The following is a 25230-nucleotide window of genomic DNA, read 5'->3' as shown; positions in this document are numbered from 1 at the left end:
ATGGGGTAAGATACCCAATTGAGTGTGTATATTATTCCCTCCTCAGGTCAAATCTGATGAGAGCAAGATTCACTCATTCCTCCTCACCTGCCCCATCTTCCCTTCCTACAGAACTGCTTTTTCTTGCCACTTTTATGTGAGATAATTTACCCCATTCTATCTCTCCCTTTCTCCCTCACTCAATATATTCCTCTCTCATCCCTTAATTTGATTTTATTTTTTTAGATATCATCCCTTCATATTCAACTCACCCTGTACCCTCTGTCTATATATATATACACACACACACATATATACATACATACATACATACATACATATATGTATATATGTATGTATGTATGTATGTATGTATGTATGTATGTATGTATGTATATTCCCTTCAGCTACCCTAATACTGAGGTCTCATGAATTCTACACATCATTTTTCCATGTAGGAATGTAAACAAAACAGTTCAACTTTAGTAAGTCCCTTATGATTTCTCTTTCTTGTTTACCTTTTCATGCTTCTCTTGATTCCTGTGTTTGAAAGTCAAATTTTCTATTCAGCTCTGGTCTTTTCACTGAGAAAGCTTGAAAGTCCTCTATTTTATTGAAAATCCATATCTTGCCTTGGAGCATGATACTCAGTTTTGCTGGGTAGGTGATTCTTGGTTTTAATCCTAGCTCCATTGACCTCCGGAATATCATATTCCAAGCCCTTCGATCCCTTAATGTAGAAGCTACTAGATCTTGTGTTAAAGAAGTGGTCTTCTTACTGAACAATATACTCTTTGAGTAAAACTGTCTAGTCTCTACCAAATACAAACAGGTTTACTACTGTCTGGCCCAAAAATCTTTCACTTTTTCCAAAAGAACAGCTTGAGTTGCTTAATAAAAAGGCTTTCCTTTGAATCTGGCTAAGCTATATCTCCAGCATTCCCTTGAGCTTCTAGTTCAATACCCTGTCAAAAAAATAAAATACAACAACTTCAAAAGTGTAAGACTTGATATTTAATCCTAGTGAATTTCTCCCAGTAAGATTCAGTCACAAGAAAATGTGACCCTTTTTCATGAAGCTATGCTGGCTCTTTGTAATCACCATTACCTTTTCTAGATACTTACTAAACTTCTTTTTATTGATCCAATCTAGAATTTTTCAAGGAATCAAGTCAAGCTCATTGGCCTATAGTTTGCAGACTCTATCCTTCTCCTTTTTCGACAATCAGAACGTCTGTCCTCCTCTAATCTTATGACACCTGTACCATTCCCCACAATCTTTCAACTGTCACTGACGTTTGGCTTATCAATCACATCAGAACATCAGTTCTCTAAGTACCCAAGTATGTGGTTCATCTAAGCAAGATGACTTGAGTTCAACATTGGCAGCTAGGTGTTTTCTTTCTATCTCTGAACTTATCTTGGGTATCAACTCCCCATCAGCCATTTTTGTTCAGTCCTTTTCCAGCTGACAGTTATTCTGCTAGGTAGAGAAAACAGAAGCAAAATAAAAATTTATAAACTTTGCCTCTCTTCTGTTGTCAACTAACCTCTCTGAGACTTAATTTCATCATCTGTAAAATGGGAATAAAATACTATCTACTTCACAGGGATTTTCCGAAGATAAAATTTGCATTTTGCAAAACTTACTGCTCTATGTAAATGTGAGCTACCATTATCACTGTTGTTGTGACTGTTCCCAATGACAGCAGTCCTAACTCTTCTTTGATCCTCCTCTTTCCATCAGTGCTAACAACAAAAACAACAACAAACATTTAATAAGGAAGGGTCAGAGGAAGAAGTGACTACTGATGACAACTGGTGACTGCCTCTTGAGGGATGTTGTTCGGTCATTTTTCAATCATATCTGACTCTCTGTGACCCCATTTGGGGTTTTCTTGGCAGAGACACTGGGGCAGTTGCCATTTCCTTCTCCAGCTCATTTTATAGATGGAGAAACTGAGACAAAAAGGCTTAGATGACTGGCCCAAGGGTGACATAGCTAGTTAAGTGTCTGAGGCCAGATTTGAACCCAGGAAGATGAGTCTTCCTGACTCCAGGCCTAGTACTCTATCCACTGTGCCACCTAGCTGTCCCTGAGGGATCCTGTGGCAGCTATTTCTTGACCTATCAAAAATAAGAGAAACTCCTATGATTTATTGTGTCAGACAGCTGCTACACAGTTTAGGTGATTCATGTCAGAGGAAATCTAGACAGCACTACTAAAGCTCACAAAGACTTAGACAAAAACTGGAGACTTAGCACCAATTCATCACTGCTGCTGGTAAAGCAAGATTACCAACAACTCTAAAAAGAGTAAAAGCTTCACCATGATCAAAGTAACTATAGCCCACCCTCAGTCCTAAAATGTCAATCAATCAACAAACTATTCAACACCTCTATGTATTAGGGACTTTGCTAGATGTCAAGGATAATACCAAAGATGTGAACCTGGGTGACTAGAAATATGCATAGCTCTCTAATTTCTTAAACCGTATAAGGGGAAGAATTTAAAAGTACTGCAACTGTTTTCCTCTGAATGCACAGAAAGCCCCTTTACTAACACCTTTCTCAGTTCCAAAAGTAAAATTGTTTTCTGTGGCAAACAGTAAATTAATGCCCCAATACACTTACTAGTTGTCTTTTTTTTTAGATGACTCGATTTTGGAAATTATACCAATAATTGCTTTCTACATGGTATTCAAAACTAAAAAGTCTCAATTATGCAATGCTTTCAAAATATCTGAATTTAGGCTTTGCTTTCTCTTTACATATCTATCAGGTATATCCTATAAAGCAAAGTAACATTTCAGAGTAATATTTTTATGAGGAAAGGTAGTAATCTAATCTTTCAGGTGATTACAATTACAATGAGCCAACATTTACATAGTGCTCTTTATAACTATTATCTCAGTTGATGTTCACAACAACCCTGGGAGGTAGGTGCTATTATTAGCCCAATTCTACTGAGGAGGAAAGTGAGGCAAACAGAGGTTGACTTGCCAAGGGTCACTTTTAAACTAGGAAGTGTCTGAGGTAGGATTTGCACTCAGGACTTCTCGACTCCAGGCATGGTACTCTGTCCACTACACCACCTAGCTGCCCTTGAAAAATAAGCATGGGAGTTTGGACCAGATGTAGTACAAAATGTGAGCTACCAACAATTCTTGAATGAGGTGATAACAGGACAAAAACTATATTTTACGAAAATTATCTTGGGAAGGGTATGGCAGACTGGAGGTAGAGAGACAAATGACGAGGCAATCACAGTAATGCAAACCTGAGGATCTAGGAGCCTGGACTAGAAATAATGAGAATGGAGAATAAAAGATAATGAAGAGAACAAAACATGTACCTCTTCAAAAATTCAGGGGAATGATGTGACCATTTATAAATAGAGCAAACAACTTGATGAAATATCTAATTTAAAGCAAGTACTTGTATGTTTAGATCTAGTCTCTCCATCATGTAACAGGCAAGCAAAGTGGGATTTTTTGCTGTTTTTCTGTTTGTGTTATTCAGCAACCTCAGTCTTACATGCCTCTGTGCTGAGGCAATCAGACATGTGCAAGTGGTCTCTAACCAATCAGATATGTGCATGTGGGCTCTAGCCAAACAGACGTGTACATGTTGGCTCTAGCCAATCAGATGCTGAGTAGAACTCTGTGTGTGTGTGTGTGTGTGTGTGTGTGTGTATGGAGAGAGTCTGTGTTGAGAAAGCAGACATTAAGAGAGCCAGCACTGAAGGGGCGAGCCAGTGTTGAGAAGAAGAGAATGTGGAGAGGAGACCTCTGATGGCAGAGACATGCTAAAGGAGCCTCTCAACTTTGAAAGCCAGTAGAGCTGTAGGGCAAAAACCTGTCCACGGGAAGGAGGCTTAGCTTAAGCCCCTTTAAGAGCTGTTGAAGTGAACTGACTGTCATCACAGTCTCTGGACTTTGAAAGTGAATTGAGATGATGGTGCTGGTAGTGTGTGTCCCTTGTTAAGAGCCTGTTGTTGGGCAGGAGCAGGAAGAGTTTAGAGTGGAGCAGTCCCCATGAGCTAAGACACGGAGCAGGAGCAGAGAGCTGCCCACGTGTGACTCCAGGCGAGAGTCGGGAGCAGTCAGCCCACAGAGGAAGAGCCATGGGACTTGGAAGTCAACCTCGAGTTAAGATGAAAGAGGGCTTTACTTGGACACTTGGTATTGATTAAGGAGACTGTTCTTACTGTGACCTAGACATGGATGGTGTGGTATTTTCTGCTACCCCTTAAGGATATGTTGTGCTAGGGAAGACCCTAGCCTGGGACCCCCTGATTTTGGGGATACAATGATATATGCTGTGCAGTATGATGTTCTTACTGTGACCTAGACATGGATGGTGTGGTATTTTCTGCTACCCCTTAAGGATATGTTGTACCGGAGAAAACCCTAATTTGGGGGATGCAATGATAAACGCTGCATAATGTGTTGTGCTAGGGAAGACCCTAGCCTGGGACCCCCAATTGTGTAAACAAGTATTTTGGGGAATGCGACTGAATGCAATGATATACGCTATGTGCCATATGTTATACTGTGTTATGAGATATATATTTATATTAACGTATAATATGTATAATGATATGTTGCTATGAATGTTATGTTTTACTTTATTGAACAATGTTTAGTTCTGAATAAACAGAGACTTCATCATACTGTGCAATCAGACCCTTAAAATTATTCACAGCAACAGTCCTCAGGTGTGCTGTCGTGTTTGGTGTTACATATGGACTTCATGGACAATGACTAAAAAGCAAGTATGAGACAATTTCTTCACTTTCCTTTCCACTCCAAAATAACAGATTTAAGTAAGCTGTTAAGTATATGTAAAAGCTGTTAAATAAACATGTAACGTGTTTTTTCTTACTATGTGGTAAGAAAAATGAAAGGTCTTTCAGGCCTCTAATCTTTATTACTATTATTATGGAATGTAAGAAATTGGGGACACATACCTGAAATTAGTATTTTCTTGATCATGGTTCTCTTTCAGAGGATACATCACCCTCTGCCCCACTGCTAGCACTGGGGTCATCCTTGCGAGAGACATTTCTTTCTTTACTTGATTCAGAAGGTCCCTTTGCTCTGGTCTTTTCTTTTCTCTGTTGCTGTTTTTCAAGCTTTGAAAGCTGGAAAAAAAGGAAAATATATTTGTATACATAACATACATATATATGTGTTCAAAAACACAATATATCACCTCAGTAATAAACTAATATTCCCAATAGGGGTTTAGCTATACCAATATAATATTTATCATGCAACTAACTCATTTAAATAGCTTAGTCACAGAATCACAGAATTTTAGAGTTGAGGCCATCTTATCCATCCAGATCTGATGTGCTGATAATGTCACAACCACCTGCTTCTCTCTGAAGAGTTGATAATTAAGAAACCTTGAAACACCAATTCAGTTTTGAAGAAATACCTATGGAATTTTCTTCTCTGGAAGATTTTTTAAAAAGGAAAGACACAGCATTCTCAAAAAATTCACGTCTCTCTCAAAAGGATGAACTGTATGGTCTCTTGAAGCAATATTTCACATGATATCTTTTTATAATAATGACAGCAAATTTTAGTTTTCTGTGGAATACTGTCTTGTAGTTCATTTCTTAAATGGTAAAGGTATTAGGTAAAGGAATTTTGTAACCATAAAGTATTGAATATATGAAAGTTATTAAAATATTTTTATTGTAATAGAAAGAAAACCAATCAGATTTTACTACTTTTCTGGTTTGTTAAACTCCCAAGAATATAGAATTAGTATAGGATGCTCAGAGTAGTCTAAAAATAATAACTCAGATTTATATAGCACTCTACAGTTTATAATCCTTTTCATATAACTAATTCTCTGAGGAAAGATCACACTCAGAATTACTGATCCATAAGCTCCAGTCACCATCTTCTCATTAATCTTCATTATTCTGAAAAGGTTATGTCAAGAGCAGATGTTTTATTCCCATATTACTTTTGAGAGAGGTATACAGTAGCATGGAAGCCTGCTAAGCAAGTCAGCAATAAAGCAGAGAAAAACTGCAAAAGTTTCTTCATCTTTAGTCAAGCCTTCAGTAAATGACTTCTCTTCAATCAAATGTTTACTTAAAAAGATAACTGTACAGATTTTCCTCAGGTCTTATTGTTGTGAATACTCTTTTTATTCTTACTAGGAACATGCCAAAGTATGGCACCATTTTTGTATTATTTTAATTCTAGCTATTATCTCTCAGATTGGTCTACTCTGCATATAAGCAAAATCTAATTAGGGTTAGAAGAAAATAACAAAAGGAAAATGCAAGTCCTGAGAAGTCATAGTTAACTATGATTTTTATAGACTCAAATTTGGATGGAAAAGTTCTGTTTCAACAACTCCCTGCAAGGATTCCAAGGAAGTATTTTACAATGTAAGTTATAGAGATCAAATGTCTACTGTTATTTTTTAAAGACTACAAGGCATTGCTGAGACTGACTACGCCTGCAGTCTCACTGTTCTATGAAGATGAAATTATTCATGACCTATTGAAAGGGACAGAAACTCCCAACCTAACTTCCTCAAGGGAGGACATGAACTACTGGATATATAACAATTACTTATTCCTCTGGCCACCTTCTCTGCCACTTACAGTTTTAGAGAACACCAAGAAATTAAGGGATTTGCCCAGAATTACATAGCCAGTATGGTCAAAGGTGAGACTTAAACCCTCATCTTCTTGGCTTCAAGACTGCCACTCTAACCTTTGCATAACAACACTGCCTCTCAATGCATTCCATACATCACTAAATCCATACCTTTAGTATTAAATAAGGCCTTGACTTTGGATGAATCACATTTCCTCGTGCCATCATTTCTTCATTTTAAATATGGACTTTAATTTATATAATACCACTCTTAACAAAAGGAATTTATATTACATTGCTATTTTAAGTTATAATTAATAGAAATTAAAAGGATTTAATAAACATACATATAAATGTATAATTATTTATTTTTAATTAATAATAAATGAACTAATATTTAATAAAATTATTCTATGGCATAGGTCAAGTTATTCAAACTCTTTATGGATCCATATCCTCAAGTCTAAGAAGAGGTTAGTCAGAGAATATTAGATTACAAGTGAATTTGAAGGAAATTGGCAATTACTACAATTGAAATAATAATGAGACCAATACATAATCATCTACCATGAAATACGCATTTGAGACTCAACTATACATATTTGCAGTTTCCAACAAACATCAATTAATGGCCTACTATATGCAAGGCATTATACTAGCCATTAGCTAGCATACAAAGACATAAAAATGTGAAAAGAAGCAAGTTTTACAACATGTAAAAAAGGTTAGCAAGCAGAAGATAATCTAGGGAAGAAAAGAGTACTGACAGATAAGGGCATCAGGAAAAGCTTATAAGGCGGAGGAAGCACCTGAGCCAAAGCCTGGAGAAACTTAAGAATACACAGAGGTAGAAGTGAAGAGGCAGTGCATTCCAGATATGGAAAATGGCCTGTGCCAGGAAGCAAGTTTAGTTGTAATATAGGGTCAACAGTAATTATGTAGAAGAAGTTGGGAAAGGGAGGCCATAGGCAGGGAAGATATAAAATGCCAGGTTGAGAAGTTTATATACATATATGTGTGTATGTATGTATGTGTGTGTATACATATATGTATATATGTATTGTGTGTATATATACATATGTGCGTGTATATATGTGTGTGTGTATATATACAATATATAATATATATTTTTTTTTTAACAGAAGCAACAAACACCTGAATTTTTTTAATACCAAGGTATAACATAGTCAAACCTGTATTTAAGAAAAATTATTTTGGCAACTGTGAATAATGGGATGGAAAGGCACAGACCAGTTAGGCTTATGCAACAGACCAAATGACAAGTAAAAAAGGGTCATAGCTACGTGAGGGGAGAAAAAAGGGATAAAAAAAGAGAAATGCTATGGAGATGGGAGTGACATGGTACAGAAACTAAATGTGAGGATTAAAGTGAAGAGTCAAGGATGACTCTGGGGTTGGGTGACTGAAAGTATACAGACCTCAACAGAAAAGGGAAGTATGGAGGAGAAAAGAGTTTAGGGAATTAGATTGAGTTTAAATTTGAATATTGTGAATTTAAGATGCTGACAAAACATATGGGACTGGAATTCCGTTAAGACATTAAGACTGGATATTGAGTTATGGGAATACAGAAAGAAAAGGGGGCTGAGAAAACCCCTTGAGGACACCTACAGAAAGAAGGCAACAGATAAAAACAGTGATCCAGCAAGAAAGACTGAGGAGAAGTAGTTGGTGTGGCCAGAGGAGAATCCTAAGAGAACACTGCCATGAAAGCCAAGGGAGAGAACATTCAGGAGTATCTGGTGCCAAAAACTGCCACAAGATGAAAAGAAGAGTCTGTTGGATTCAATGGTTAAAACAATTGCCTTCAAGGTATAAGATCAGAAGCCAAATTTCAAGGGGCTAAGAAGAGAATGGGAAAAAACGGTAATGATGGGAGTAGAAGCAGCATGAATAGAAGCAGTAGTTGTAGGACTAATAACAGCTCACATTTATGTAGTGTTTTCAGGTTTTACCTACAGTATCACATGAGATCCTCACAAAATTCCTATGAAGTTTCATTGTTATCCCTATTTTACAGATCATGGAAACTGAAGCTGAGAGGCTAAGTGACTTTCCCAAGGATATAATGCTATTAAGTAGCTGAGGCAGGATTCAAACCCAGGTCTTCCTGATTCCAAGTTCCTTCTTGATTCTATGCACTGTTTCATATGTCACTTTTCAAGTAAGAAAGTGGAAGTCACATGAATCAATGACTTGTTGTAGTTATTTGGCTAGAAAGTGGAGAAGAGATAGAAGATAAGAGCTTGGAGAAACGCCAGAACTGATTAAAGACTTTTTGGGTTTTGTTCTTGTTTTTCTTTTAAGACTGGGGTAAGACTAGGAGAATTACAAGGCAACAGGAAAGAGTAAGCAAGTAAGGAAAATTCTGGGTAACAGAAAGGTAAAGAAAAAAGAACTGAGTGAAGAGGCCAACTCCTGAAAGAGTTCACTAATTTTTCAGAGACTACAGAGCAAAGAAAAAGGGAATGCAGAAAAATTTAGATGGGTTTATGGTGTGGAACCGAGGACAAAAAGCAGCTACAACAGATGACCCTTTATCAGTAAAAAAGGAGTTTCTCTGCTAAAAGGGAGGAAAGAGAGGGTAATATGGAGGGTTTGAGAAAATTTAAAACCGCTGCTGTAGAAAATGTGCTAGAGAATCAGTTAAGGAAGAAGAAAAAAACTGCCATATTGAAGCAAGGACCCATTTGAGATTGGAAAACAAAGTTGTAAGAATTTCTCTAACTTTCACAAAGTTATATGACTCTTCTTCATCAGCATTCAGCAGTACATGAATAAGAGTGAAGGCAGTATAAGATAAACTAGGGTAGGAATAAATCAAGGTGGAAATTTGACATGTCATGAGCAACAATAAGACAAGGGAGTACAGAGTTAAAGGTACAGAGCAGTGTATAGTCAAATGGGTTAACAATGGTATTATAAACATGCCCAGAAAACCCCCATCCTTAAAAAAACAAACCCCAAAACTCTATATTTTAAATCTCCCATGCCCTCACGTTACCATCCCTTCCCTCTTTCCTTTCACAGCCAGTGCTTTTGCAAATTTTAAATAAAATGCTAATTATTCTCTTATGGACTTATAATGTATTATTTTTTATTATTACTTGTGTATGTTACAACTTCCTACTTGAACATAAAACTCTATAAGGTCAAGGACTATGTTTCTCCCAAGTTTTATGGTTCCCCCAGCACTCAGCAATGTATTTTGCACACACTGAGAATTTAGCAAATATCTCAAGTAATAGAATTGGATGTTTTGAGATAAGCATAAATATTCTATAACCAAGCTACTTTCGATTATTCTCTTTGATCAATTTTGCTACTCTCTAGCCAGAGCAACAGAGGGAAATAAGAAGGAAATGTTATTGTAAAAAGTCTGATTCAAAGTTGAAAGTAAATATTTTATTAAACCAGGAAGGTTTAATAAAACCCTACCCTCCAGGGTAGGGACTAAGAATTGGGCTAGGGCTACCTTATACATGAGCTGGAACCAGGTCTATCACTAGGCTCCAGGCAGCCATGCCTACCCAGCTAGAGGGTCTAGGCCTTGGTAGAAAGCAAGGGCCAAGGGATCAAAGCTGAACCACATGACCCCTTCACCAGTTTCCTCATGGAACAGAATAGACACCCTTTTTGCCCTTTCTCATCTGAGGATCTTACCTCTTACTTTACTAATAAAATTGAAGCCATTCACTCTGATCTCCCTCTTCTCTCTTTCTTTTCATCTCAGACCACCTTGACAACACCTCCCTCCATCTCACTATCTCCTCTCGGTACCAAGGACAACTCATCTACATAGGTCTTTGATCCTATCACCTCTCATTTTCTTCAGCAGACTGCAACCTCCCACTATTTCTCTACTCTTCTACTGCCTTCAAACAGGACTGCTATTGTTGTGTCATTTCAATTGTATCCAATTCTTCATGACCCCATTTGGGGTTTTCTTGGCAGAGATGCTGGAGTAGTTTGCCATCTCCTTTGCTAGCTCATTTTACAGTTCAGCAAACTAAGGCAAACAGAATTAAGTGACCTGCCCAGGGTCACACAGCTAATGCCAGATTTGAAATCATGCAGATGAGTCTTCCTGATTCCAAGCCCAGTGCTCTATCTACTGTACCACCTAGCTGCCCCCAAACGTGCCTAATTATTCTCAATACTTAAAATACCTTAATTAAACCCTACCATCCCCTTAAGCTATCAGCCAATCTCTGTCCTCTCCTCTTCAGCCAAACTCTTTGAAAAATTTGTCTACACAGTTCTTTTCACATCCTCTTCTCTCACTTATCAATCCTTTAATCCAGCTTTTGACCTCCTCATTCAACTGATTGTGCCCTTTCCTACAAATGATGCCTTAACCACCCCCATTTGATGGTGATCTTTTCCATTTTTTATCTTCTCTGACTTCTCTAGACAGACTCTTTATCACACTCCTGGCTCAGTCCTGCGCCCGCTACACTTTCTTACTGATGTCCAGACACCATCTTGATCCTAGGCTTCAATTCCACCTCACCAATTGCCTACTGGACATTTCAAACTGTATGTTCCAGAAACATCTCAAATTTACCAAGTCCAAAATAGAATTTACCTTCACCTCTCTTCCAAACATCTCAAGTCCATAGTCATCGGCATTCTCTCCCTCATTCCATGTATTCAACCAGTTGTCAAACCTTGCCATTTGCTTTTCCATAACATCCAACCCTTTCTTTCTCTACCCACAGTCATCACCTTAATTCAGATCCTGATCATTTCTCGCCTTGATTATTGCAAGGTCTTAATTAGTCTCCCTGGAACAAGTCTTATCCCACCCCAATTTATCCTGCCTCAGCTGCCAAAATTATTTTCCTTAAGAATAAATCTGACCCTTATTCAATAAACTCCAGTTGTTCCTTATTATCTCTAGGACCAAATACAACCTCCTCTCTGAGAGAGCTTCACAACCTGGCTCCAACTTACCCTGCTAGTCTCACTACACCCTCTCCCCTTCTCACTCTTTGCTTTTCTCTCTGTTCCTCACACTCAATATGCCACTTCCTATTTCAGTGCCTTTGTACTGGCCATCCCCATGGTCTCAAATGCACTCCCTCTTCACCTCCACCTCAAAGAGCCCCTATCTTCCTTGAAAACCACCTTTGGGGAAGCAGAGCCAAGTGATGAAGTAAAAGCAGGGACTTGTTTGAGCTCTCCCCCAAACCTCTCCAAATACCTATAAAAATTGACTCTAAACAAATTCTAGAACAGCAAAACCCACAAAATGACAGAGTGAAACAAATTTCTAGCCAAGACAACTGGAAAGGTAGACAGAAGAGGTCTGTTGCACCCAGCTCGGAGAGGAATACAGATCAACGCTGGCCAACCCAGCACAAATTAGCCTGGCAAACCTGGAGCAAGCCTCAGGGGACTGAATCACTGGCAGCTGTGGAGGTTTCCAGACTTACTTCTCAACTGAGTGGAATGCTAAAATAGTGAAGCCCCCTCAGCATGGGATAGGACCTGACGTCTCCCGCTATCCACCCCGAACCCTGCACCCCTATTTTTCAGAAACCACTCTGCTGAGAAAGCAGAGAGAAAGTACATCAGGAGACAGAGCCAGATGTCCCAACTGCAGGGTCCCATTTATCTAGCCTCTACTCCTCCTCCCTCTCCCTTTTTGCTGAACACACAGTCCCTGTCCCTGATTTCACACCTTTTTGTTCTTTGTTGCTGGGTAGATTTCTGGGAATAGATTGTACCCTCAAGGCCCACAAAGGAGCTAAGAGGAAGGGGGTTAGGGAGGGACAACTGCAGTTAGGATCCATATAATCTGCTTTGCTGAGTACTGCGCTACACTCCTCCATTGGTGCCACCTTGAGTGCGGAAGGGAGTGTCCTTTCTCAAGAAAGAATCTACAATAAACCTTTTCTTTTTGCTATTAGTCAAGACTGTTTAATTGAGTAGGGGTCTTTGTGCCCTGTACATCAACCCACAAACACCAAAGACAACTTAGAAGGTCAGCAGGAAAGGTCAGTTGGACCTAGGAAAGAGAGAGGAGCACAGTCCGGCCCCAGCTCCAGGGCAGTGGCTACGGTGGCAGCAGGGGCAGTGGCTGCTTCTGGAGCTCTCCGCCCATAGATAGTGGGGGGATCAAATGGCTGATCAAAGGGGGATTGCAAGGATCTCTTTTCTGACACTGAGGCAGGATTCTCTTGCTTTGCTGGTGCTTGGATCTGGGTCACAGTCCTGGATGGTGGTCCTGGGGTGAGGAAGAGTGCTGGCACAGCAGAGCAGCAGTGGAAGGGGAATCCTCCTCACAGTTCCAAGGCAGAAAAGAGTGCTTATGGTTACTCACAGGCCAGAGCACAGACCAGGAGAGGAGTAAACAGCTCTCCTGTGATCATAAAACCTCGGAAGAACTAAAAATTTACAGGCCCCTAGAAATATCTCAGGAATCAGAGTCCTACATTAACAAAGCATTAAAAAGTCAAGTAATTAGCTGGGAAAATGAGGGGAAGGGGTAAGGGGGGCAGGAGGGGGGCAGGAATCAGACTATATAATCTTGCTTGAACCCTGAGGGTCTTCCCTTCCCAGTTTGATTTTCTTTCTTTTTTTTTTTTTTGAGTTTTGATTAAAGGGGCCATCCCTTGATTAACTTCTTAAAGAGGCCTATTCACTGAGTGGGTGTACCTCACTCAAAGTGAGAAACTGAAAAGACCTTAGCCTGAAAGGGTATCCTGGACCATCTCCAGTGGACCTAGTGAATATCAGGTCACTGGCCTCAGATGGCTCTGGAGGAGAAAGTGAGGCTGGTAACTTTGGACAGCCCTCACTCACTCAAAGTCAACTGCAAGTCATGTCATCATTTCCGCGGTGCCATGGTCCTCTTAGAGAATAAAGGACAAACACAACCTGTGATTAGCCTCTCTCTCTCCCTCCTCTCCATGCTCCATTTCAATGACCAAAGGCTGCCTCCTTAACTTTGGGTTTACTGGCTAGATTTCTTTCTCAAAAACCAAGCCCCAAATCACCCTGAAGCTCATAGATTGGACAATAGGTCCCTGCCCTTCTAGCACAGAGTGAATGTAAATACCAAATCGTAACTGTTTCTCTTTTGGTCAGGAACCCTAAGGGTCTTCCCCTCCCAGTTTGATTTTTTTTTTGAGTTTTTATTAAAGGGGCCATCCCTTGATTAATTTCTTAAATTAATTTCACTGAGTGGGCATTACTTCACTCAAGGTGAAAACCTGAAAAGACCCTGACCATGGACAAAACAGCCAGCGTCTCTCAATGCATCCTGGGCCATCTCCAGTGGTCCTGGTGAATATCAGGAATCAGATGGCTCTGGAAGAGAAAGTGAGGCTGGTGACTTTGCACAGCCCTCCCTCACTCAAATCAAAGTCAACTGCAAGTCATGTCATCATTTCCCTGATGTCACGGTCCTCTTTGAGAATGAAGGACAAACACAACAACCTGGTGACAAGGAAGATCAAAACATACAACCAGAAGAAGTCAACAAAGTCAAAGCTCCTACACCCAAAGCCTCCAAGAAAAATATGAATTGGTCACAGGCCATGGAAGCGCTCAAAAAGGATTTTCCAAGAGAAGTAGAGGAAAAATTGGGTAGAGAAATGACAATGATGCAAGAAAATAATGAGATGAGGTAGTGCCTCAGAAAAATAAGAAAACAAGTCAACAGCTTGCTAAAGGAAACCCCAAAAAATGCTGAAGAAAATAACACCTGAAAAAACAGACTAACCCAAATGGCAAAAAAGATTCAAAAAGCCAATGAGGAGAAGAATGCCTTAAAAAGCAGAACTGGCCAAATAGAAAAGGAGGCCCAAAAATTCACAGAAGAAAATAATTCCTTAAAAATTTAGAAGTGTGCCAATGGAAGCTAAAAACTTTATGAGAAACCAAGAAACAATAAAACAAAACCAAAAGAATGAAAAAATAGAAGACAATGTGAAATATCTCATTAGAAAAATGATTTATGTGGAAAATATATCGAGGAGAGAAAATTTAAAAATTACTGCACTACCTGAAAGCCATGATCAAAAACAAGCCTAGACATCATCTTTCAAGAAATTATCAAGGAAAACTGCCCTGAGATTCTAGAACAAGAGGGTAAAATAGAAACTGAAAGAACTGGGGCCGCTAGGTGGTGCAATGAGTAGAGCACCAGCCCTGGAGTCAGGAAGACCTGAGTTCAAATCCAACCTCAGACCCCTGACACACTAGCTGTGTGACCTTGGACAAGTCACTTAACCCTAATTGCCCTGCCTTCCCCTCATTAAAAAAAAAATTGAAATAATCCCAGTTCACCTCCTGAAAGAGATCCCAAAATGAAAACTCCCAGGAATATTACAACCAAATTTCAGACCTCCCAAATCAAGGAGAAAATACTGAAAGAACCAAGAAAGAAACAATTTTAATATGGTGGAGCCACAGTGAGGATAACAAAAGTTTTAGCAGCTTCTAAATTAAAGGATTGGAGGGCTTAGAATATGATATTCTGGAGGGCAAAGGAGGTAGGATTACAACCAAGAATCACCTATCCAACAAAACTGAGTATAAGTCTTCAGGGGGGAAAAATTGACATTCAATGAAACAGAAGACTTTCAAGCATTCTTGATGAAAAGACCAGAGCTGAATAGAAAATCTGACTTTCATATGCAAGACTCAAGAGAAGCATAAAAAGGTAAACAGGAAAGGGAAATTATAAGGGACTGAATAAGGTTAAATTGTGTACATTCCAACATGGGAAAATGATATTTGTAACTCATAAGAACTTTCTCATTATTAGGGTAGTTAGAAGAAGTATGTATAGACAGAAGGCACAGTTGTGAGTTGAATATGAAGGGATGATACCTAAAAAAATAAAACTAAGGAATGAGAGAGGAATGTACTGGGACAAAGAGAAAGGAAGAGGTGGAATGGGGTAAATTATCTCATATAAAAGAGGCAAGAAAAAGCTTTTATTACCGTGGAGTGGAAGAGTGGGGAGGTGAGGGGGAGTGAGTCAACCTTACTCTCATGAGGACTGACTCAAAGAGGGAATGACATACACATGCAATTGGGTACCGAAATCTCTTACCTTACAGGAAAGTAGGAGGGAAAGGAGATAAGAGAAGGGGAAGGTGGTGATAGAAGGGAGGGCTGACTGGGGGAGGGGCTGCTCAGAAGCAAAATACTTTTGAGGAGGGACAGGGTAAAAGAAGAGAGAGAATAGAATAAATGGGGGGGGGGGAAGAAGGATAGAGGGAAATACAGTTAGCAATAGTAACTGTAAAAGAAAATTTGAAGCAAGTTTCTCTGACCAATGCCTTATTTCTCAAATATATAGAGAACTGAGTAAAATTTATAAAAATAAGAACCATTCCCCAATTGATAAATGATCATAAAAGATATGAACAGTTTCCAGATGAAGTAATCAAAGCTATCTATAGTCATATGAAAAAATACTCACTACTGATTGGAGAAATGCAAATTAAAACAATTCTGAGGCACTACCTCATACCTATTAGATTGGCTAACAGGACAGAAAAGGTAGATGAGAGATGTTGGAGGGGATGTGGGAAAAATGACACATTAATGCACTGTTGTTGGAGTTGTGAACTGATTCAACCATTCTGTAGAGCAATTTGAAACTATGCTCAAAGGGCTATAAAACCATGCTGACCTTTTGACCTAGCTATACCACTACTAGATCTGTATCCCAAAAAGGAAAAGGACCTATATGTACAAAAATATTTATAGCTGCTCTTTTCTGGGGGTAAAGAATTAGAAATTGAAGGATGCCCATCAATTGGGGAATGGCTGAACAAATTGTGGTATATGATTACGATGGAATATTATTGTACTATAAGAAATAATGAGCAGGATGCTCTCAGAAAAATCTGGAAAGACTTGTGTGTATTGATGCAAAGTGAAATGTACTGTGTACAAAGTAATAGCAATATTATTAAGATGATCGGCTGTGAATGATTTAGCTATTCTCAGCAATACAATGATCTAAGACAACTCGGAAACACTTACGATGAAAAATGCTATCCGTTCCCAGAAAAAGAATTTATGTTGTCTGAATATTCAATCATATATTTTTTTTACTTTATTTTTCTTGCAGTTTTTTTGTCTATGTTTTCTTTCACAACATGACTATTATGGATCTGTTTTGCATAACTACACATGTGTAACCTATATTGAATTGCTTGCCTTCTCAATGGTTGGGGGGAGGGGAAAAAGAGGGAGAAGAATTTGGAACTCAAAGTTTTTAAAACAAATGTTGAAAATTGTCTTTACATGTAACTGGGAAAAAATAAAATACTAAATCAAAGCTAAAAAACAAAAAAAACAGAACAAAATAAAATAGTGGGGGTCCTCAATTTAGCCCTCTCAGAACTGGATATATCTATCCAAAAAATTAACAAAAAAGGAATGAAAAACCTGAATAGGTTTTGAGAATAAGTAGTTGAGATATGATAGAACTCTGGAGACTCTTGAATGGGTATAGAAAGTAATAATACCTATTCAAGGACAACTTCATAAAAACTGACCATGTATTAGGACAAAACAACCAAAAAACAAAACTCACCAACAAATACAGAAAAGCAAAAATATTAAATGCAGCATTACCAATCATAATGCAACAAAAATTACATTCAACAAAGGGCCTTTGAAGCAAAGATTAAAAATCAATTGTAAACTAGTCAACTCAATTCTAAAAAATGGACAGGTGAGGATAGCTAGGTATTACAGTAGATTGAGCACCAGTCCTGGAGGAAGGAGGATCTGAGCTCAAATCTGGCCTCAGACACTTGACACTTACTAGCTGTATGATCCTGGGCAAATCATTTAACCCCAAATGCCTTGCCTAAAAATAAAATAAAATACCATACTTCAAGTCCTTCTTAAAAAAAAAAAAAGAATAAATGGGTCAATGAACAAATCACTTTCCTTAACTGACAGTGACGGTAATGAAATAACACGCCAAAATTTGAGGCATATGTCCAAAGTAGTACTTAAGAGAAAATTTTTATATCTAAATGCTTTCATCTACATAAGAGAGAAAGAGCAGATCAAAAAACTAGGCATACAACTTAAAAAAACAAACGTTAAAAGACTAATGAATTTAAAACCCCCAAATAAAGACCAAAACAAAGTCCTTAGAAATCAAAAAGGTTAAACAAAGTTAAAGGCAAATACATAGTTTAAAAAAACCCTATAAGCCAGTTTTTTAAAACTAGATATTAGCTAATGCTAACCTGATTGAACAAAAGGAAAAAATTATCAGTATCAAAAATGAAAAAGGTGACTTCATAATTAATAAAGAGCACTCAAAGAAATTATTAGGCACTGTTTCATCCAATTCTATGCCAATAAAACTGACGATCTAAATGAAATGGATGAATATTTACAAAAACATAAATTACCTAGATTAATAGAACATGAAATAGAATACTTAAATCATCCTATTATAGAAAAAGAAACTGAACAAGCCATAAATTTTCCAAAGGAAAAAAAGTCCAGGACTGCTGTATTTATAGGCAAATTCTATCAAGCATTTAAATAACAATCCATTCTAATACTACATAAAGTGCTGGAAAATTAATATTTTTATTTTGTTGCAGTATTGGGAAAATTATAAACATATTTCATACTTTTGACACTGTACAACACTAATGTCTGTTAAAAAAATACTAGAAGCATAAGATTAAATGGAACTTTACCTGATGATATGTATCTATCTAAAACCAAGAGTCAACATTTATCTAAGAGGCAAGACAATAAACTCAAGGGTAAATCAAGGTTGTCACTTGTCATCATTAGTATTCAAAAGTGATAGAAATGCCAATTACAGCAATAAGATTTTAAAAAAGAAATTAAAGGAATAACTATAAGCAAAGAGAAAATAAAATTATCATCTTTTGCAGATGATCTGATGGCTTACTTACAGAGCTCTAAAAAGTCAGCTAAAAACCAAACTGAAACAAATAGCAACTTCTACAAAGTTGAATGATACTAAATAAGCACATAGAAATCATCCATATTTCTGAATGTTGCCAACAAAAAACCCAGCAGAGAAAATAGAGAAATTTCATTGAAAATAATTATAAACAGTATAAAATACTTGGGAATCTACCTGTCAAGATACACAACAACTATATGAACACAATTATAAACTACTCTAAATCATATAATTAAAAAGATACAAATTAAAATAACTCAGAGTTATCACCTCACACCTATCATATTGGCTAAGATGACCAAAAAAAAAAACAAAACGGTGAACTAGTCCAAAAGCAATTTGGACTTATGCTCAAAAACTATCGAAGTCTGCAAACATATCCTTTGACCCAACAATACCACTACTAGGTCTATACTCTAAAGAGATCAAAGAAAGGAGGAAAAAACTCATAGGAATAAATATATTTACAGCTGCTCTTTTTATGGAGGAAAAGAACTGAAGATTGAGGGAGTGGATAAACTTTGGGAATAGATAAAAACATGTTCCCTAAATATGATGGAATACTGCTACTCTGTAAAGAAATGATGAAAGTTATGGTTTCAGAGAAACCTAGGAAGGCTTGTATTAACTAAAGCAAAGTGAAACAAGCAGGACCAGAATTATACGTTATACAATAACAACAATACTGTAAAGACAAACAACTCTGAAAGACTTAGGAATTCTGATCAACACAATGACCAACCATAATTCCAGTGGACTCATGATGAAACATGCTATCCATCTCAAGATGCAGAAATGATGGACTCAGAGGGCAGAATGAAGCATTTTTTTTTTGGCATGGCTAATGTGGAAGATTTCTTTTTAAGTAGAATTGCTTAACTATACATAGTTGTATAGGATTATGTGTTTCTTGTCTTTTCAATAGATAAAGAGGGGTGGGGGAAAGGAAGAGAGAATTTGTAACTGATAATAAAATAAAACTAGATTTTTTTAAATGTCATACTAGAGAATAAGAACCTACTCAGTGAAAATGAACATATTTGCTTGGATTTATCCATATCCATTGTGTTCTCTCTCCTCCAATTAAAAAAACAACAATAAACCAGTGTAATCTTATATTCTTCACATCAGTACTATCAAACACAATTAGAAATGAAGGCCACTAATCTATACATAAGGATCCCTGCAGGCTGCATATTGACTTAGTCTTAACATACAATTATTAGCTATGTCTTACTGTATTTTTATTTATTTTGTTAAATACTTCCCAATTACATTTTAACCTAGTTTGGACAGCACTCAAGAGTGTTATTAGCTGGAGGAGTTGGGGCTGTATATATATTTGACCTCTCTGCTCTACATTTTTCAGTCAACTGAGAGGCAGTAAAGAAAACAGTCTAACACAAATATATTATTGTTCAAAATAACTTACCATCCACTTTAAATAACTTTACCATCCACTGAGAAAAGCTAATAATTTAAATGAAGGTATTCAAATGGTGCTAATTTTTATTACAAAAGGAAAATTATAATCAGTTGATATACTATTGGCACATTATTTTAAAACACTGGCAAGAGTACACCTAGATGAAATGGTTGCCCAAACTGTGAAGAGTCTTTTATTTTTTTAATTCAAGTGCAACCATGAAGTATCTTAAAAGAAAAGAGCTGTCTACCTCTAAACATTTAGACCAACAAATATACATGAGGAATAGAAAATCAGTGTTCATTTCAAATAAAATCTCATATTACTATTTTATTATCAAGTGGAGGAAAGTGAATTTTTAACTATGATAATAGACTCCATTACATAATTTTCAAGTTTGTTGTCCATTTTCTAAATTATGTGTGAAAGAAAAATCAGAATTGATTTATATCATGAAAAATAAAGTGACCAGATCTGAAATCCTTATTAGATCCAGAAAATTTATATTTACAATGAATTAGGCTTTCAGCACTCATCCTGGGCAATCCTATGTTTTGTTCATTCGGTTTTAAATGAAATTATTCTAACATTCTCTGTTCCCTTCCTAATGGATATCATTCCAAATAACCACAGCCTATAATGATCATAATTTTCCTGGGACTGATTTCACCCAAGGAAATCCAGGTACAAACCAATATAGGATTGCATAATAATACTAACCATTAAGATTGGATTGCATGTTTCAAATGCTTTGCTATAATGCAAGATTTTTAGCAGTACCCCTCAAACTGCTCAGTGCCCAAGAAAGTAATGCTACCATTAACACTTTAAGTATTTCTAAAAGCCTTTTTATTTCTGGGATGACAATTCTCTGTAATTCTAAACAACAGATGGCTACTCCTACTTAACCAGCTATACAGATGTGAAAATTAAGAGATAAGTAAGATGATTTGCCTATAGTCAACAAGAGAACTAGAGGTGGGAATCAACACAACAATCTAGGCTAAATTTTCAGAATTTTGCTCAGATCAATGGGGCCACTTTCCCTCTCTTCAGTGATTATGTTAGAGCAAAATGATACACGAAGAAAAAGAAAACAATAGATACTATATCATACTTTCTCTCCTATTGAGCAAAGAAAGATAACTTCTCTTCTTTTAACTATACATTATCACCAAAATAAGGGAAAGGTAAAATGAAGACAAGGAAGGATATTATGGAGATGTGAATAGTAGATATAAACTTGTCTTTCACAATCTAGCTCTTACCCTCCCTTCCGGGCTTCCTACATGTTATTCCCCTTCACTCACAATCCAGTCAAAACAGAATACTTGCTGTTCCTCATACAAAACATCCCATTTCTCATCACCATTCCTTTGCATTCTTTTTCCCCATACCTAAAATATACTCCCTCCTTTATTCTGCCTTTCAGAATATACAGCTCCTTTCAAAGTTCAGCTCAGGTAATCTCCTATATTTGGCCTTTCTTGATAGCACTTTCCTCCACCATTTATGCCCCTCCCCAATTATTTTATTTGCCACGTACATACTTTGTATTTACTTAGATGTACACACATTGTTTCTCCCAACACAACACAAGCTCTTTGAGCACCAGGACAGGTACATAAAGCATACTTCTTTATTGACTGAGACTCATTATTTCTTTCCTTCTTTTCCATGATATTAGAATATATAAAATTATAGGAGGCAGAATAAGGTACTGCATGGAAGTAGAAAGAGACATAAAAAGATATCTAGTTCAAAAAAGAGCTGTTCCTGGGGTATGTGGGCTATGGGAAAGGCGTAATGGGGTGAAGGCCAAACGTCTATGTTTCCTTCCAGGGTATTTAAGGAAACTAGAGAGTGGGAATGTGTTTAATGTGAGCTCCTTAAGAGCAGTGCTTTTGCCTTTCTTTGTATTCTCAGTGCTTGGCACACAGTGAGCATTTAATAATTGCTTCTTGATAATGACGATGTGCCAGTTTGGTGATTCATGGTGTTGAGTAAAAAATATGTTAAGTGTGGTGTCAGTGTAGGCAAAAAGAATAACTGAGTATGGAAGGTATGGGGTAGTTATAGTGTTATATGTATTGGATCCTGGGTCTTTCTCTTCATTTGATAAATAGTGGAGGTGGGGGAGTAGAGAGTGCTGTTCAGAAGTGTTTGCATTAATCTAATTTGTGGCCTGTGCTGCTCTACAGCATGTACACTGTATATGCAAGAATGAAAGATTAAGTAATTTTTTTAAATGGCTTTTATTCTGATCTAGTCCATTTATAATGTACTGGCTAAACTTACTCACAATTTCCTGTCTCTAGAGAAGCAGTACCTAGTGGAAGACATAAAAATGAAAAAAAATTAGTTCATTTAATCTCCTTGTTCCTGAATTATTCTAAATAAGAATAGTAGTTAAGTAATCTTATTTGGAATCTAATTAAAACAATAATAAATGAACCTACAAAATATATTTCCTAGTCTAAAAAAGGAATTTGGAGAGATTGATTAAATTGATATTACACGCTAGGAAAAGAGTAATAAAGTCCTACCACGCAAGAGAGGACTCAATGAATTATGTGGCTTACAGAATATTGCTTAAAGTAGTATATTAGTCACAAATAGTTCAGAGAGTCAAAGTCAACTAATATATCAATAAACCTCCTTTAATGCAACTATAAGTGATTGTAGTTTTTCAATTCATTTCAATAACTCAGTTAGAATAACATTTACTAAAATCCAGAGCATTGTACTAGGTTCTGGGAGGAATACAAAGTTTGGATGAAACACAGCTCTCAACTGCTTTAAAGACTCTACCTCTTCATAAGAAAATGTCAATAAACAGACCAATAATAGTAACAACTCAGATCTATATAGCACCTTCAGATTTGCAACCAAATGCTTTCCTCACCACAATCCTGGGAGAGTTATTGAAAGTGTTGTTACTTTCATTTTAGAAATAAGGAAACTGAGTCTCTGAAGAGTGAGCTGACTTGCCCAGAGCCACGCTGTCAGCGGAATTGCTTGAGCAAGACTTCAACCCAAACCCCCTAATTCCAACTCCAACACTCCATTATGCAAGGGTGTCTCTCAATAATATAAGTAAAAGAACTGTAACACAAAGTAGCACATGATTCATGTTCAATGCTACATGAAGGATATGGAAAAAGTTCACGAAGAAGGCACAGTTTTAAAGAATAGACAGGAATTCAACAGATGGTGGGGGTGAGACAGTGGAGGACATTCCAGGAATAAAGAACACTATGAACAAAGACATAGGGTATGGGAGGAGGGGAGAGGAGTCCAGTTTCAATAAAATAAATAGTAAATTAACAAGAATAGTATGAAATAAGCCAGGAATGATAAGGTAGTAACATATTATGGAGATCCTTGAAGGCCAAGTGAAGGAATATAAACTTTATTCAGCACGCAGATAGCCACTGAGGGCTTTTGAACAAAGAGATAACAATCAGATCATAAAGAAAAGTCTAAGGGTGACGTGAATGACTGATTGAAGGGGAAAGAGAGTAGAAGGGGGAATACCTGTTGGAACTAATACAATAGTCATGGGATCAGGGAATGCAGAGCTGGAAAGGGAAGCTAGGTAGTATAGTGAATAAATATTGGACTTAGAGTCAGACAGATGTGAGTGTGAATCCTGCCTCTCATACTTACTTGTTATGTGACTCTGAACAAATCACTTAAAATCTGCCTCATTTTTCACATCTGCAAAATGGAGATATTCATCATGCCCCGCTTCACAAGACTGTTGTGAAGATCAAATGAGATAATGTATATAAAGCTCTGTAAATCTTAAAATGCTTGATAAATGCCATTATTTATCATCATCATCATCATCATCATCATTATTATTATTATTATACATCTAATCCCTTCATTTAACCTATGAGGAAAGAGAAGCCCCAGGAAGTTAAGTTACTTGACCAAGGGCACCAAGGTAGTAAGCAGCACTGTTAGCACTTGAATCCAGGTCATCTGACTCCAAATCAGCCAGTCAACAAGCATTTATTAAGTGCCTAATATGTGCCAAGCCAGTACTAAGCTAAGCATTAGGGATAAAAGGAAAGGTAAAAAACAGTCCCTGCCCTCAAAGAGGTCACATTCTAATTGGAGAGGGGTAGGCAACATGTAAGTAATTCCAGTGCATACTCCACATAGACAAGAGTAGAAAAAACATACTCCATTTGAGTATAATCATAATGATGATGGCAACATCACATGGCTTGTTCTTGTACTGCAAAATATAAAGTGGACCTATGTAAGTGAGAATGCCAGAGTATTAGATGTCTGCATAGATACACAACACCTCTCTATTTAAAACAAATTTAAATGCAGGGTTCTTTCTACTAGAGTGCACTTTTTTTTTTTGGCTATACTTCCTCTATCCAAGTGGGTGTGAATAAGGATTTATGTTAGTTAACAGTGATAATAATAGCTAACATTCATATAGCACTTACTATGTGCCAGGGACTGTGTTAAGGGCTTTACAATTATTATCTCATTTAGTCCTCACAACAACCTTGGGAGACAGGCTTTATTATTATCCTCATTTTACAGCTGAAGAAACTGAGGCAGGCAGAGGTTAAGTGATTTGCCCAGGGTCACAGAGCTAGTAAGGGTCTGAGGCCGGATTTGAAATCAGGTCTTCTTGACTTCAGGTCTGATATTCTATCCAGGAACTGAAGGTATACGAATAAGAGAGATACTATAGAAGCAATATACTTAGCAGGTGATGAGATAAAGAAGGTAAACGGGAAAGACAGGAATAGATTTTTCAAATATTGGAGATGGCATAATTTCAGATGTGTACAACTGCACTGAGTTCAAATGGGTTTAAACCATGCCAAATACCACTCCCTTTTTGTTCATGTCAACCTTGTTTGTCCCTCATACTTGAATCTACCAGAACTTCAAAAAAGGCTTTAAAAAATCATTTCTATTAATTAAGGATGCATTGTACTGATCACGAACAAACATCTGTAAAACACTTGAAGTCTCTTAGAAGACAAGATTTTCCACAAAACATTATACAAATGAACCTAAAACTCTGTAAGCTTCTATGGCATTACTGGATTTACCTATTCTTACATCAAGTATTTCCAGATCATCCACTATCAATTTACCAACGAATATGAATTTATTAAGTACCTACTATGTGCCCCCAGAACCTAGGCTTGCTCTCCCTGGTACATTTATCCACCTCTGCAGCCTCCTCT

At 37.2% G+C, this 25230-nt stretch overlaps 1 protein-coding gene across 1 annotated transcript in view; it reads right to left on the bottom strand.

The window, feature by feature from the left end:
* DTD1 (D-aminoacyl-tRNA deacylase 1) overlaps window positions 1-25230 on the bottom strand; it is a 202705-nt gene that overhangs the window by 17806 nt on the left and 159669 nt on the right. The window contains exon 5 of the mRNA XM_036751043.1: window positions 4952-5125. Coding sequence (XP_036606938.1) covers window positions 4973-5125 — 153 coding nt within the window. The 3' untranslated portion in view covers window positions 4952-4972. The remainder of the gene's footprint in view (window positions 1-4951; window positions 5126-25230) is intronic.

Source organism: Trichosurus vulpecula, chromosome 3 (genome assembly GCF_011100635.1).
Source record: "Trichosurus vulpecula isolate mTriVul1 chromosome 3, mTriVul1.pri, whole genome shotgun sequence".
In the NCBI taxonomy this organism is placed as follows: Eukaryota; Metazoa; Chordata; class Mammalia; order Diprotodontia; family Phalangeridae; genus Trichosurus; species Trichosurus vulpecula.
This window is presented reverse-complemented; position numbering and strand designations above follow the sequence as displayed.